Source organism: Protomyctophum parallelum (assembly GCF_964188405.1).
Source record: "Protomyctophum parallelum genome assembly, chromosome: 10".
Taxonomy (NCBI): domain Eukaryota; kingdom Metazoa; phylum Chordata; class Actinopteri; order Myctophiformes; family Myctophidae; genus Protomyctophum; species Protomyctophum parallelum.
The window spans coordinates 51,422,759-51,438,488 of NC_139704.1; the positions used below are offsets into that span (position 1 = coordinate 51,422,759).

The window sequence follows — 15,730 nt, forward strand, 5'->3', positions numbered from 1 at the left end:
CATGTCTCCCTGCTATACTGTATGTCCAATCATGTCATTACAGTGTGAATGGATATTTTTTATTTTATTATGGACATTTTTAATAATGCATTATAAAGCTGGACAAATATGTTTTTTTTTCTGACAGCTGAACATGCCCGCATGTTCTCTGTAAAACACATCTTGTTAATCTAATTATAATTACTATAATACCGTAATTATAATTATAATCTTGTTTAGAAAAAGTTTACTATAGACTGAAATGGCCCCGAAATGACCGAATAGTATGAATATGAATGACCCACTTCTCCTATCGGTGAAACCTGTTTTCACTACATTATGTTAATATAATATATTAATATTAAATATATATAAATGTATTATCTGTGATCACACACGCAATGATTCTAGCTAGGCAGCGTGCGTGCGTGCGTGCTGACGTAACGTGAGTGACGTACGCGGAAGTAACCCCCCCCTAACCCGGAACAACAACATTGAACATTGAACAGCTGCAGACTGTAGACTCGACGGTGTGAATCTGGATTATTATTATTTTTATTATTATTATAATAAAAAGCTTTCGTAAATCTCCTCCAGGTAAGACCTTAATTAACGAATTGTTGTTATAATGCGGTGGTTTTCTGATGAATTGGAAATGGAGGACCCTGACGTAAACAAACAAGTCTTTTCTGGTTTTTATCATAGATCGTAGCAGATTCAGTAATTTGTATTAACTTGTACTTTTGTTTGTAATCTTATCATTCTAATCTGCATACTGTGAATGCAAATTATTGTTCAATCAATGACAATTAAGTTACACTCATTAAATGTTACAATGTTTTCATTTCAACCCTGTTGAATCACGTCATAAATAAGGTCCATTAGTTTATTCTACTGGTTCCCAAAGTGGGGTCCGCGGACCCCCGGGGGTCCTTGAGGGAGTTCCAGGGGGTCCGCGGACCCCCGGGGGTCCTTGAGGGAGTTCCGGGGGGTCCGGGGACCCCCGGGGGTCCTTGAGGGAGTTCCAGGGGGTTCGGGGACCCCCGGGGGTCCTTGAGGGAGTTCCCAGGAATCCCAGCTAAATGATGGTTTGGAACCAAATGGACCCTTATGGGTCTGTAACTCTGAGAGTGTACAAATGGAACCAAATGGACCCTTATGGGTCTGTAACTCTGAGAGTGTACAAATGGAACCAAATGGACCCTTATGGGTCTGTAACTCTGAGAGTGTACAAATGGAACCAAATGGACCCTTATGGGTCTGTAAACTCTTGAGAGTGTACAAATGGAACCAAATGGACCGTTATGGGTCTGTAACTCTGAGAGTGTACAAATGGAACCAAACGGACCCTTATGGGTCTGTAACTCTGAGAGTGTAACAGATGGAACCAAATGGACCCTTATGGGTCTGTAACTCTGAGGCCCCTTTTCCACCGGTTGGTTCCCAGTGGGAACCGGTTCAGTTCTTTTTGGTTTTTAGTCCATAAGCCAGAGCTCCAAAATTGAAACGTTAATTATGAATTGAGTGTAGCAAAACCATACCTATATTAGATTGTTATCACCATTAAACTTCCCCAATTGAGTACTTACACGAAGACAATGATTTATTGTATTACAAATTTAACATTTTTAAATATGCAAATGAGGCATTATGTAGGAAAATATGCAAAATAATCAAAAATATTAAAAAGCTACTACTGTGGAAGGGTTATCATGTATTAATTTACTTGTATTGATCCTATAAACAATTTAATATAGGGTATAGTTTGCCCACCAATTTTGGAGCTCTGGCTCATGGACTAAGAACCAAAAAGAACTGAACCGGTTCCCATTGGGAACCAACCGGTGGAAAAGGGGTCTGAGAGTGTACAAATGGAACCAAATGGACCCTTATGGGTCTGTAACTCTGAGAGTGTAACAGATGGAACCAAATGGACCTGTTAGGGTCCATTTGGTTCCATCTGTGCACTCTCAGAGTTAAATTGAATTGAATTGATTTTACGATATATAAATTGGGGGTCCCAGAAATAGAAAGGCCATTCAATGGGGGGTCCATAGACTAACGCATGTCAAACTGGGGGTCCTTGATATTAAACGGGTTGAGAATCACTGCCATCCTTTCTCACATGGGGGTCCCTGGCATACCTTTTCAAATGGGGCCCACGGGGTAATTAGTGTCAATTTGGGGGTCCTTGAAATTAATCAGTTTGGGAACCACTGATTTATTCTGCATTTGAGCCTCGGAACCACCATCTGATGACATTTAGCCTCTCAGACCCATCTGAGCCACGGACCACCATCTGATGACATTTAGCCTCTCAGACCCATCTGAGCCACGGACCACCATCTGATGACATTTAGCCTCTCAGACCCATCTGAGCCACGGACCACCATCTGATGACATTTAGCCTCTCAGACCCATCTGAGCCACGGAACCACCATTTGATGACATTTAGCCTCTCAGACCCATCTGAGCCACGGAACCACCATCTGATGACATTTAGCCTCTCAGACCCATCTGAGCCACGGACCACCATCTGATGACATATAGCCTCTCAGACCCATCTGAGCCACGGAACCACCATCTGATGACATTTAGCCTCTCAGACCCATCTGAGCCACGGAACCACCATCTGATGACATTTAGCCTCTCAGACCCATCTGAGCCACGGACCACCATCTGATGACATTTAGCCTCTCAGACCCAAATGAAATCATTATATTTTGTTGTCGTTGGATCAGATTTTGTCCACAGTTCCATGCTGTATTGATGTTGGTACCATTAGGAGAGATAACAGGCTGTATTGATGTTGGTACCATTAGGAGAGATAACAGGCTGTATTGATGTTGGTACCATTAGGAGAGATAACAGGCTGTATTGATGTTGGTACCATTAGGAGAGATAACAGGCTGTATTGATGTTGGTACCATTAGGAGAGATAACAGGCTGTATTGATGTTGGTACCATTAGGAGAGATAACAGGCAAACGTTGATCAAAATAACAATTATTCTACATTATCTTAATTGTGTAGACTTCTTTTAAATTAAGTCCAGCAGATATGTATCAATAGAGAGCGCAACAATGAAACCAAATGGACGCTGGGTTGTAAGCTTGTAGATCAGCAACATGAAAACGATTCTGACAGAATAATTTCGATTTTCTCAAATATTGCAATATTATATTAGTTCCCCAGAGGAAAACTGTTTTCAATCTCTCATGTTTCCATAACGACAGATTGAAAATACTCGATTAGATTTATTTTGCACAGTAATAAAAACAGTAGCCTACGAAAGGTATAAAATAAATAAAATAAAGTGCTAGGAGCAAGATGCCCAAAGGGCCTCAACACGTGGACAACAAAACATTTAGAAATAAATCATTTGAATGCAATTCATATAATGTACAGATAACATTACATGATTACTAGTGTAAAGAAAAGGACTTTAATATAGCATGATTATCGAAAATGGATTGTCAACATAAAAAAATGATACAAAAGCTTTTATACTTTATACATTTAACCACATGAATTGAAACCGCCCTATTCTAGGGGGAACATTCACCTAAAATAGCAGATCTACAAGCTCCCAGCTTTACGTTGCGGCACATTGTGAGCTTGTAGATCGGCTATTTTTGGTGAAGAGATTTGGTATCAATGTAGAGCTAAATGTTAAAAATAATGGTCAAAGTGGTTAAAAGCTATAAAGGCGACACAGATGCGTTCCAGGTCTCAAAGGCCACTCGCTCACTCCAGCCTGGCGGTGTTACATTGGAATTGGTGACCCTGCTGAAATATGTGACTATCTTGTGGACTTCACACGACTTCAACTTACGTCGGGGTCTTAAAAACGTGGCCTGGATACCGCCCGGTTGAACAAACTGCAGCGATCTGCATTCAGAGACGCTGACATCATGTGATTGTCTATGGAGACGATTGTCACACATTTCCACAGGTCACCGATGTCACCGTAACACCACCATGCTGGAGCGACTGAGTAGTAGACGAGATTCTGGGTTTTGGAATTTGGCTAATGTGTTGATAAACTTAATAACATGATGTTCCAACAGCTAATAATAACATGTGATGTTTCAGGGCTTTGTGGGAGCTGTAGTCCATCAGCTAATGATAACTGTAATGTTCCAGGGCTTTGTGGGAGTTGTAGTCCATCAGCTAATGATAACTGTAATGTTTCAGGACTTGTGGGAGTTGTAGTCCATCAGCTAATAATAACTGTAATGTTCCAGGGCTTTGTGGGAGCTGTAGTCCATCAGCTAATAATAACTGTAATGTTCCAGGGCTTTGTGGGAGCTGTAGTCCATCAGCGGACGGCGGCTAGCGGCTAGCGGTTAGCGGTCAGCGGTCATCCATCACCATCATGGGTCCAGAGAGAATCCTTCCGAACTGCGACGACGACCTGGTCCAGGATCAGCCGGTGGACGCAGCGCTGCCCCCGGAGGGCGGAGGAGGGGAGGAGTGGAGCGGGGAGGACGCAGAGGGGGAGGAGCCAGAGGGGGGGGGAGGGTACTACTACCAGCCCCTCAACCAGGAGCCGGACGAGCAGAACGCTGACCAGCAGCTGGACCACGTCCACCTGAGGATAGAGGTACGCTTCAGAGGGTTAGGGTTAGGGTTAGGGTACAAACACCTTTACACCTTTACACCTTTACCTTCAGAGGGTTAGGGTACAGACACCTTTACACCTTACCTTCAGAGGGTTAGGGTACAGACACCTTTACACCTTTACACCTTACCTTCAGAGGGTTAGGGTACAGACACCTTTACACCTTAAATGGTAAATGGTGCATTTATATAGCGCCTTTATCCAAGGCGCTTTACATAGATTGTGCATTACATTCACCCATTCCAATACACACCCATTCACACACCTTTACATAGATTGTGCATTACATTCACCCATTCATACACCTTTACATAGACTGTGCATTACATTCACCCATTCACACACCTTTATATAGATTGTGCATTACATTCACCCATTCACACACCTTTACATAGATTGTGCATTACATTCACCCATTCACACACCTTTACATAGACTGTGCATTACATTCACCCATTCACACACCTTTACAGAGATTGTGCATTACATTCACCCATTCACACACCTTTACATAGATTGTGCATTACATTCACCCATTCACACACATATTCACACACCGATGGCAGCGGAAACCATGCAAGGCACCAACTAGCACATCGGGAGCAATTAGGGGTTCAGTGTCTTGCTCAAGGACACTTGGACAGTAACTCTGGGGGAGCCCGGGTTCGAACTGGCAACCTTACGGTTACCATCCAGGCACTCTACCGCTGAGCCACCACCGCCCTTACCAACACCTTTACCTTCAGACACCTTTACAGCTTACCAACACCTTTACCTTCAGACACCTTTACAGCTGGACCACGTCCACCTGAGGATAGAGGTACGCTTCAGAGGAACGTCCTGATCAACACCTTTACCTTCAGACACCTTTACACCTTACCAACACCTTTACCTTCAGACACCTTTACACCTTACCAACACCTTTACCTTCAGACACCTTTACACCTTACCAACACCTTTACCTTCAGAGGACCACCCTGATCAACACCTTTAGGGTTAGGGTTAGGGTACACTTCAGAGGAACACCCTGATCAACACCTTTAGGGTTAGGGTTAGGGTACACTTCAGAGGACCACCCTGATCAACACCTTTAGGGTTAGGGTTAGGGTACACTTCAGAGGACCACCCTGATCAACACCTTTAGGGTTAGGGTTAGGGTACGCTTCAGAGGAACACCCTGATCAACACCTTTAGGGTTAGGGTTAGGGTACACTTCAGAGGAACACCCTGATCAACACCTTTAGGGTTAGGGTACGCTTCAGAGGAACATTTAGGTCTGACGTCCAAATGTAAAAAAACAGATTTTCAAGCACAAACTCAATACAAAGACTGTTAACTGTGAGTGGACGACCCAATTAAGCATTACACTTGTTTACAAGAGGGTCCACCATGTTCAATTCATCAAAACATTTAGAGACGTTATACAAATAGACTAAAATGATATGTAATTGGCCGCCGACCCACGATTTGAGTTACAAACGTTATATATTCCAAATCTGCGGCACGCTTTCACGGTTTTTCAAAAACGGCAGACCTACGAGCTCGTAGGTCTGCTATTTTATTTCAACAGCTAAAGTATAACGTAATGCGTTTTAACACACCGACAGGGCTTCCCGCCCAGAATGGGTGAACTCATTTAGGCCTGACGTCGAAATGTTAAAAAAAAGTCTTCTAAATCCTCTATTATACTGATTGATATTGACTCAAGTATGTATTAACAGTTTGCAGAATTACAGTACATTTCAAGCACAAACTCAACACAAAGACTGTTAACTGTGAGTGGACGACCCAATTAAGCGTTACACTTGTTTACAACAGGGTCCACATTGTTCAATTCATCAAAACATTTAGAGACGTTATACAAATAGACAAAAATGATATGTAATTGGCCGCCGACCCACGATTTGAGTTAAAAAATATATATTACGAATTTGCGGCACACTTTCACGATTTTGCAAAAATAGCAGACCTACAAGCTCGTACGAGCTTGTAGGTCTGCTATTTTTCAATGGCTAAAGTATAACAATGCTTAAAGGAGAATTCCATACTAAAAGACTTTCTTACCTTTCTTTGTAGTTGTTACGTCCCCACCAAAGAGGTCCAGGTGTTATTTTGTGCAAAAGCTCCTTATTGGCTATTTCCCCTACCATAAGCCCTAAATGAATTGCATTGAATTGAATGGGAATTGAATGGGGCTATGGGGTGTTGTGCTAATTTGCTTATTTCCATCGCTCAAAATTATAATTTCTTTGTATATATCCTCTCTTCATAATGTAAATAATAACCCAAGCGGCACACTTTACTACTTATTTAGATGGAAATAAGCGAATTAGCATAACACCCCATAACCCCATTCAATTCCCATTCAATGCAATGCAATTCATTGAGGGCTTATGGTAGGGAAAATAGCCAATAAGGAGTTTTTGCACACAAAAAAACACCTGGACCTCTTTGGTGGGGACGTAACGACTACAAAGAAAGGTAAGAAAGATAAGAAAGCATTCTAGCATGGAATTCTCCTTTAACACACCAACAGGGGTTATTATGATACTGATACATGAGGTATTTCAGAAAGAAATACATTTTAAAAAGACATTTTAACGTCGGGCCTAAATGGGTTTATTATAGCAACTCTCCCCGTGACCACGCCAATAAAATATGTTCTAAATGGGGCATTAAGCAACTAGTCGACTAGTGACTCCACTAGTCGACCTTGTTGGTACTAGTTTACTTAAAGGACAACTTTAGTTTTTTTCAACCACGGTTCATGTTTCAGGTTGTTATTAGAGAAAGTAAAAGATGAGTGTTCTTTTTTTTTTCATTTGCTGCTTTCTTTCGTTTTAGGGATTTTAGCTGTTTTGTACAGGGGGCGGGGGCATTCGAACATGGGGCTAAATATGTATTTTTTTTACAAAATATTATGGAGATTTATTTTTGTATTATTTACTATAGTCCTAATAAACCCCAGGAAATTACATCTGGCCACAAATAAATCACAGGATCTACTGAATGTGAAGGTAGCCTACTGGGGGGGAAGCCACACTGTGTGTCATAGGCTCAATATGTCAGTTTGACACTTTCAGTAGATCTCGTGATGTTTTGTGGCCAGATGACATTTCCAGGGGTTTATTAGGACTATAGTAAATAATTAAAAAATAAATCGCTATAAAATGTTGTAAAAAAATACATATTTAGCCCCATGTTTGAATGCCCCCTCCCCCCTGTCAAAAACAGCTAAAATCCCTAAAACGAAAGAAAGCAGCAAATGAAAAAAAAAAGAACACTCATCTTTTATTTTCTCTAATAACAACCTGAAACATGAACCGTGGTTGAAAAAAACTAAAGTTGTCCTTTAAGCAATATGACATGAGAGGGTCTGGTTTAACGTGATTATTGCCACGACAGGGATGCGGTCAGGAACGAGACGGAGTCGAGTTCCGCAAGCATCACGTTAACCCACACCCTCTCGTGTAATATTGCAATTCTACCACAGTTACCCTTAAAACTAAGAAAATCGCTGAAAGAATATATATTTTTAATGACGGATGTAGTCACCAAGAGGGCAGGATTTTCACGGCCGTGGTTGCCCCTCGGAAAAGTATATTCCCATACGGCGCCCCGACCGGTGCCCCCCAGAGTTCATTTTACCGGTTTTCCTCTGCGCAATTTTCCAGTCATTACGGTAACCAATGTTCCCCTCACGTCCCGCGCAGAACAAATCTGTGTTGTCGTTGTGTTGCCATTTGCAAAGTGGTTTGATTCTTTTGCGGTGCCTTAATAACTACCCCTGCTGCCGCTGGCCGTCATGGCGCACGCATACACACACAGACACACACACACACACACACACAGACACACACACACCCGCACGCCTCCTCCTCCGCGCCACACATACACACTCTGTCTGACAGAGTAAAGGGAGCGCATTTAGCCCACACGCTGCCTAGTGTAGCTAATCTAGCTATCCGTCAAACTGCGACTATCGCTCAAAACGAAATAATGTTTTCTAGCGTTGCGACAGTGTGGCGGTCCTACGTCACATGCATTAACCCATTCTGACCGGGCACCCATTTTGGTGTCAGCATCATGTTATGCTTTAGCTATTTAAAAATAGCAGATCTACAAGCTCATATCGCGCCACCGAGTGGCGCGATATGAGCTTGTAGGTCTGCTATTTTTGAAAAATCGAAGAGCGACTGACATTTCTAGAATCTGATCTCAGGTCAGAATGGGTTCATCAGGACCAGTGTGCGTCCGGCGGAAACCACGTATGAATCTGATCTCAGGTCAGAATGGGTTAACGCTGCATGGTCGCTGGTCGGACGTGGTCCGGCTGATTTATTTGTGTCTAACGCGAAACAGCGTGGCTGTCCATTATACGAGGAGGAGGAGAGATGATCTACCGTATCTACAGTGTCTACATCTACATGTACTTTTGCGTCGCATTATGGATAGCGACATAAACATACCATGGATGTAATTAATCAATTGTTCCCCTGAGCACAGCACACACTGTCTCCAGGTAGGAACTAGGGCTGCAACTAACGATTATTTTCATAATCGATTCATCTGCCGATGAATCGATTTAGCTATCACCTTAAAAATATATTTTAGGTTATTTTAGACTAACAAAAAATATAATTCATTCAAACAATAATTTGATTATCTGCTGATTAGGTTGTTTTTCAAATAAAAGACAAACTAAATTTAAATTAATCAAAGCAACTCATGGTGTCTTTAGGCTTATTGTGACTGCATACATTGGATTAAAGAATAGCTGCACATGTGTCACAGTCTAGACTCAAATAGGTAATTTAAAAATAAATATTCCAGCCATATGTTTTGTATGTGTCATATTTTCGCTACTGTGCAACTATCATCAGATTGTAAGGGAAGAGAGATGGATCACTTCTCTTTACTTTAGTTACTCTTAACACTGGAAAAACTATGGTTAAGTAGGAAATAATCTATGATGAATTGCAAAAAACTAGTGATTAGTTGCCGATTCGATTAATCGATTACCAAATTAGTTGACAACTAATTGAATAATCGATTCGATTACGATTAATCGATGAATCTTTGCAGCGCTAGTAGGAACAAAACACTGACTGATCTGAAGCTGCACTTTCACTTTGTGTTGACTTATCTCCAGAGTCCTCACAATGGAGAAATGATCTCATCTTATCTTAACTCTCTACAATGCCATGTTATTCAATATATTAGTTTAGCACAAAACATAGGCTTTTCTAAACCACGCCCTGATTCAAAAGTTATGCAGGATGTCATTGTATTTTCTGTGAATTAACTCACTGAGTTTAACTCCAGCCATTTAAATGTCAAGAACCCCCCAATTAAATGTATATGAATTAGCCTATAGGGTGACAGCCTGACAGGGTCCATTTCATTATGGACTGGGACCCCAAAACATGTTTACAATATTTTACAACAGTAGCTACTTATATTTTGTTATTTAAAGCTGTGATTACTTATTTAAGAAGCACTGTTCTGAACCAATGTTCGCCTTGGGAAAATAAATCATTGTTTTAATTGATGGCCTTCATGCCCTGGCACTTGGCCTTGTGCCCTCAAACATTTGACCACACTAAAGGCCAAGTGGCCTTGCCCCTAAAAGGATGAAATTCCAGGCCTGGTCACTATACGACCACAAAATGTCCCAAGAAACTAGCTAGCCTAGCCACCGAGTCTGGGAGAACAGAGCAGCTGAATTCTTTGTTTTGATTAGGTGGTGAACGGTGCTCGTTTGAACCACGGCTAGAAGGCTGTTTCAACCAATCAGATTGCTTCCTCGAAACGACCTGTGGTAGAATAGTTGATAAGGGTATTTTTCTTTCTTTTTTGTTTTTATATATTTTTTATCCCACGATTTTGTAACCCATTTTTCACCCCTGTGTCAGTCATCGTTTTTTTCTTTCTTCGTAGGCCTCAAGGTACAAGGGGGGGGGGGGGGGGGGGGGGGGGGGGGGAGAAGCCAACCACGCCTACTATATTCAGGAGACCATTTGTAGGCTTTGTGTCAGGAACCATTTCTCCTCTAGTGGCTCCAATGAAGTCTCGGCCCATCTTCATACACAGACCATCTTTGGCTGCAATACAATGACAGTGAATGGTTGGCGTTACCGTGAACTATCACCAGAGGGCGCTAGTGTTCTACGAGTTAACACATGTAGGACTGAGGCCAGGTTCTACAACATGTCTAGGTGGAGGTGCGTGCGTGTGTGCGTGCGTGCGTGCGTGTGTGCGTGCGTGCGTGCGTGCGTGCGTGCGTGCGTGCCTGCGTCAGTGAGTGACGTCAATAGGTTTTCAATGTAATGAGTCCTGGTCTTTTTAGAAATCAGTCCCAGGGACATTTTATAAGACAGTCATATTTTGCCATTTTTACAAATTGCAGCATTTAACTCCCATTTCATTTCGTATGGTTATAATGTGGTTATATTATTCAGGTAGAAAACAGAAGAAGAAATGATTATTATAACTGAAGCTAGAGTAGAGTACAGTCGTAGAGTACAGTCGTAGAGTAACCCCTTTTGGTGTTAGCATTATGTTATAATAATAATAATAATAATAAAACTTTATTTGTATAGCACCTTTCATGACATCAAATGCAGCTCAAAGTGCTTTACAGAACAATGGAGGGAAAAAAAGAAAAGCAAGGCAAAGACATTAAAAAACAAGCAGTAATGCAATACAGTGAGGACATGAATAACAAAAAATAAAAGATCAATTAAAAGCAATGTTGTAGAAGTGGGTCTTGAGCTGAGCTTTAAAAATGTCTACAGAGGCTGCCTGACGAAGGTACAGTGGGAGCTTGTTCCACGCCGACGGCCCGTAGAAGCAAAAAGCTGCTTCCCCGTATTTTTTAGTTGCCATTGTTTTAGGCAAAGCGAGCAGGCCAGCAGTGGAAGACCTTAGGGGGCGGTTTGGGACATATTTAGGCAGGCAGTCATGTAGGTAGGAAGGTGCGAGACCATTGAGAGCTTTATAGACAAGTAAAATAATTTTAAAATCAATCCTAAAAACAACCGGAAGCCAGTGCAGTGAAGCCAAAACTGGAGTAATATGTTCTCTCATCTTAGTTCTAGTTAAAACTCTGGCTGCTGCATTTTGGACAAGTTGTAATCTGTCAGTTGTTTTCTTAGGCAGTCCTGAAAAAAGTTCATTGCAGTATAAATCAAGCCGAGAAAAAACAAAGGCGTGGATTAGCGTTTTTGCATCGTCCAAGGACAAATAGGCTCTGATTCTGCAATATTTCTAAGGTGAAAAAAGGCAATCTTGGTAACATGATTAATGTGTGAATTAAAATTCAATTCAGAATCAATAATAACCCCCAGGTTCTTTACTGTACTGTTACTTTCTACAGTCAGGTTGCCAAGTCTGCTTATTATTTATTCTTTCTGCTCACTAGAACCGATTATGAGAACTTCTGTCTTATCCTCATTTAGCTTGAGAAAGTTCTCACTCATCCAACATTTGATGCTAGACAGACAGGTCAATAGCTATAAATATGCTTTAGCTATTGACAAATAGCAGATCTACAAGCTCACCGAGTGGCGCGCTACGAGCTTGTAGGTCTGCTATTTCTTTTAAATCGAAGAACCACTGACATAGAAACATAGCTTTTTCAGAAAACTGTCAGGATGTAGAAGACGTTTTTAGAATCTGATCTCAGGTCAGAATGGGTTAACTATTTAGGGATAAGGGGTTTAGGGATTAGGGGTTTAGGGATAAAGGGTTTAGGGATAAAGGGTTTATGGATTAGGGGTTTAGGGATAAGGGGTTTAGGGATAAGGGGTTTAGGGATAAGGGGTTTAGTGATAAAGGGTTTAGAGATAAGGGGTTTAGGGATAAGGGGTTTAGGGATAAGGGGTTTAGGGATAAGGGGTTTAGGGATAAGGGGTTTAGGGATAAGGGGTTTAGGGATAAGGGGTTTAGAGATAAGGGGTTTAGGGATAAAGGGTTTAGGGATAAGGGGTTTAGGGATAAGGGGTTTAGGGATAAGGGGTTTAGAGATAAGGGGTTTAGGGATTAGGGGTTTAGGGATAAGGGGTTTAGGGATAAGGGGTTTAGGGATAAAGGGTTTAGGGATAAGGGGTTTAGGGATAAGGGGTTTAGGGATAAGGGGTTTAGGGATAAAGGGTTTAGTGATAAAGGGTTTAGGGATAAGGGGTTTAGGGATTAGGGGTTTAGGGATAAGGGGTTTAGGGATAAGGGGTTTAGGGATAAGGGGTTTAGAGATAAGGGGTTTAGGGATAAGGGGTTTAGGGATAAAGGGTTTAGGGATAAGGGGTTTAGGGATAAAGGGTTTAGGGATAAGGGGTTTAGGGATAAGGGGTTTAGGGATAAAGGGTTTAGGGATAAGGGGTTTAGGGATTAGGGGTTTAGGGATAAGGGGTTTAGGGATTAGGGGTTTAGGGATAAGGGGTTTAGGGATAAGGGGTTTAGAGATAAGGGGTTTAGGGATAAGGGGTTTAGAGATAAGGGGTTTAGGGATTAGGGGTTTAGGGATAAGGGGTTTAGGGATTAGGGGTTTAGGGATAAGGGGTTTAGGGATAAGGGGTTTAGGGATAAAGGGTTTAGTGATAAAGGGTTTAGGGATAAAGGGTTTAGGGATAAGGGGTTTAGGGATAAGGGGTTTAGGGATTAGGGGTTTAGGGATAAGGGGTTTAGGGATAAGGGGTTTAGGGATAAGGGGTTTAGAGATAAGGGGTTTAGGGATAAGGGGTTTAGGGATAAAGGGTTTAGTGATAAAGGGTTTAGGGATAAGGGGTTTAGGGATAAGGGGTTTAGAGATAAGGGGTTTAGGGATAAGGGGTTTAGGGATAAGGGGTTTAGGGATAAGGGGTTTAGGGATAAGGGGTTTAGGGATAAGGGGTTTAGAGATAAGGGGTTTAGGGATAAGGGGTTTAGGGATAAGGGGTTTAGGGATAAGGGGTTTAGAGATAAGGGGTTTAGGGATAAGGGGTTTAGGGATAAGGGGTTTAGAGATAAGGGGTTTAGGGATAAGGGGTTTAGGGATAAGGGGTTTAGGGATAAGGGGTTTAGGGATAAGGGGTTTAGAGATAAGGCGTTTAGGGATAAAGGGTTTAGTGATAAAGGGTTTAGGGATAAGGGGTTTAGGGATAAGGGGTTTAGGGATAAAGGGTTTAGTGATAAAGGGTTTAGGGATAAGGGGTTTAGGGATAAGGGGTTTAGGGATAAGGGGTTTAGGGATAAGGGTTTAGGGATAAGGGGTTTAGGGATAAGGGGTTTAGGGATTAGGGGTTTAGGGATAAGGGGTTTAGGGATTAGGGGTTTAGGGATAAGGGGTTTAGGGATAAGGGGTTTAGGGATAAGGGGTTTAGGGATAAGGGGTTTAGAGATAAGGGGTTTAGGGATAAGGGGTTTAGAGATAAGGGGTTTAGGGATAAGGGGTTTAGGGATAAGGGGTTTAGGGATAAGGGGTTTAGGGATAAGGGGTTTAGAGATAAGGGGTTTAGGGATAAAGGGTTTAGGGATAAGGGGTTTAGGGATAAGGGGTTTAGGGATAAGGGGTTTAGGGATAAGGGGTTTAGAGATAAGGGGTTTAGAGATAAGGGGTTTAGGGATAAAGGGTTTAGGGATAAGGGGTTTAGGGATAAGGGGTTTAGAGATAAGGGGTTTAGGGATAAAGGGTTTAGGGATAAGGGGTTTATGGATAAGGGGTTTAGGGATAAGGGGTTTAGAGATAAGGGGTTTAGGGATAAGGGGTTTAGGGATAAGGGGTTTAGAGATAAGGGGTTTAGGGATAAGGGGTTTAGGGATAAGGGGTTTAGGGATAAGGGGTTTAGGGATAAGGGGTTTAGGGATAAGGGGTTTAGGGATAAGGGGTTTAGGGATAAGGGGTTTATAGGGATAAGGGTTTAGGGATAAGTGGTTTAGGGATAAGGGGTTTAGGGATAAGGGGTTTAGGGATAAGGGGTTTAGGGATAAAGGGTTTAGGGATAAGGGGTTTAGCGGTGACGACAATGGAGCCCATTGTGTGTATTTTATGGCATAATGATGAGCGCCCCTCACTTCACACAGGTGTGATTGTTTTTTATTGTTTTCCTGTTATCTCTCCTAATGGTGCCAACATCCATAATCATCAGCATGGAATTGTGGACAAAATCTGATCCAACAACATAACAAACAGTTTTGGGTCTGAGAGGCTAAACGTCATCAACTAGACGGACCAGGCCAGGTCAGGTTGTGGCCTCCTGGTGGCGCTATAATAGGACAGGTCTCCACCAGGCCAGGTCAGGCTGTGGCCTCCTGGTGGCGCTATAACAGGACAGGTCTCCACCAGGCCAGGTCAGGCTGTGGCCTCCTGGTGGCGCTATAACAGGACAGGTCTCCACCAGGGCAGGTCAGGTTGTGGCCTCCTGGTGGCGCTATAACAGGACAGGTCTCCACCAGGCCAGGTCAGGTTGTGGCCTCCTGGTGGCGCTATAATAGGACAGGTCTCCACCAGGCCAGGTCAGGTTGTGGCCTCCTGGTGGCGCTATAATAGGACAGGTCTCCACCAGGCCAGGTCAGGTTGTGGCCTCCTGGTGGCGCTATAACAGGACAGGTCTCCACCAGGGCAGGTCAGGCTGTGGCCTCCTGGTGGCGCTATAATAGGACAGGTCTCCACCAGGGCAGGTCAGGTTGTGGCCTCCTGGTGGCGCTATAACAGGACAGGTCTCCACCAGGCCAGGTCAGGTTGTGGCCTCCTGGTGGCGCTATAATAGGACAGGTCTCCACCAGGCCAGGTCAGGTTGTGGCCTCCTGGTGGCGCTATAATAGGACAGGTCTCCACCAGGCCAGGTCAGGTTGTGGCCTCCTGGTGGCGCTATAACATGCCAATGTGAAAAGGCTGTGAAATATTTCACATAAACTGCACGCTGCGTTGGCAAATTAGGATGGAATATGACAGAGTGTCTCAGCCCCGCCCCCTTTCAGAACGACGAGTGGCCCAGGAAATGAATCCCAATGCATTTTCCCCATAGGCTTTTCTCCATAGGATTTTCTCCCATAGGCTTTTCTCCATAGGATTTTCTCCCATAGGATTTTCTCCCATAGGATTTTCTCCCATAGGCTTTTCTCCATAGGATTTTCTCCCATAGGATTTTCT

General features: G+C 42.8%; 1 protein-coding gene across 1 annotated transcript in view; it reads left to right on the top strand.

Annotated features, from left to right (window-relative positions):
• Window positions 1-468: 468 nt before the first annotated feature.
• Window positions 469-15,730, top strand: part of mea1 (male-enhanced antigen 1) — a gene marked incomplete at its 3' end in the record, with an annotated part of 18,669 nt that continues 3,407 nt past the window's right edge. Inside the window, exons 1-2 of the mRNA XM_083775109.1 lie at window positions 469-576; window positions 4,277-4,584. Of these exons, the coding sequence (XP_083631235.1) occupies window positions 4,357-4,584 (228 nt within the window). The 5' untranslated portion in view covers window positions 469-576; window positions 4,277-4,356. The remainder of the gene's footprint in view (window positions 577-4,276; window positions 4,585-15,730) is intronic.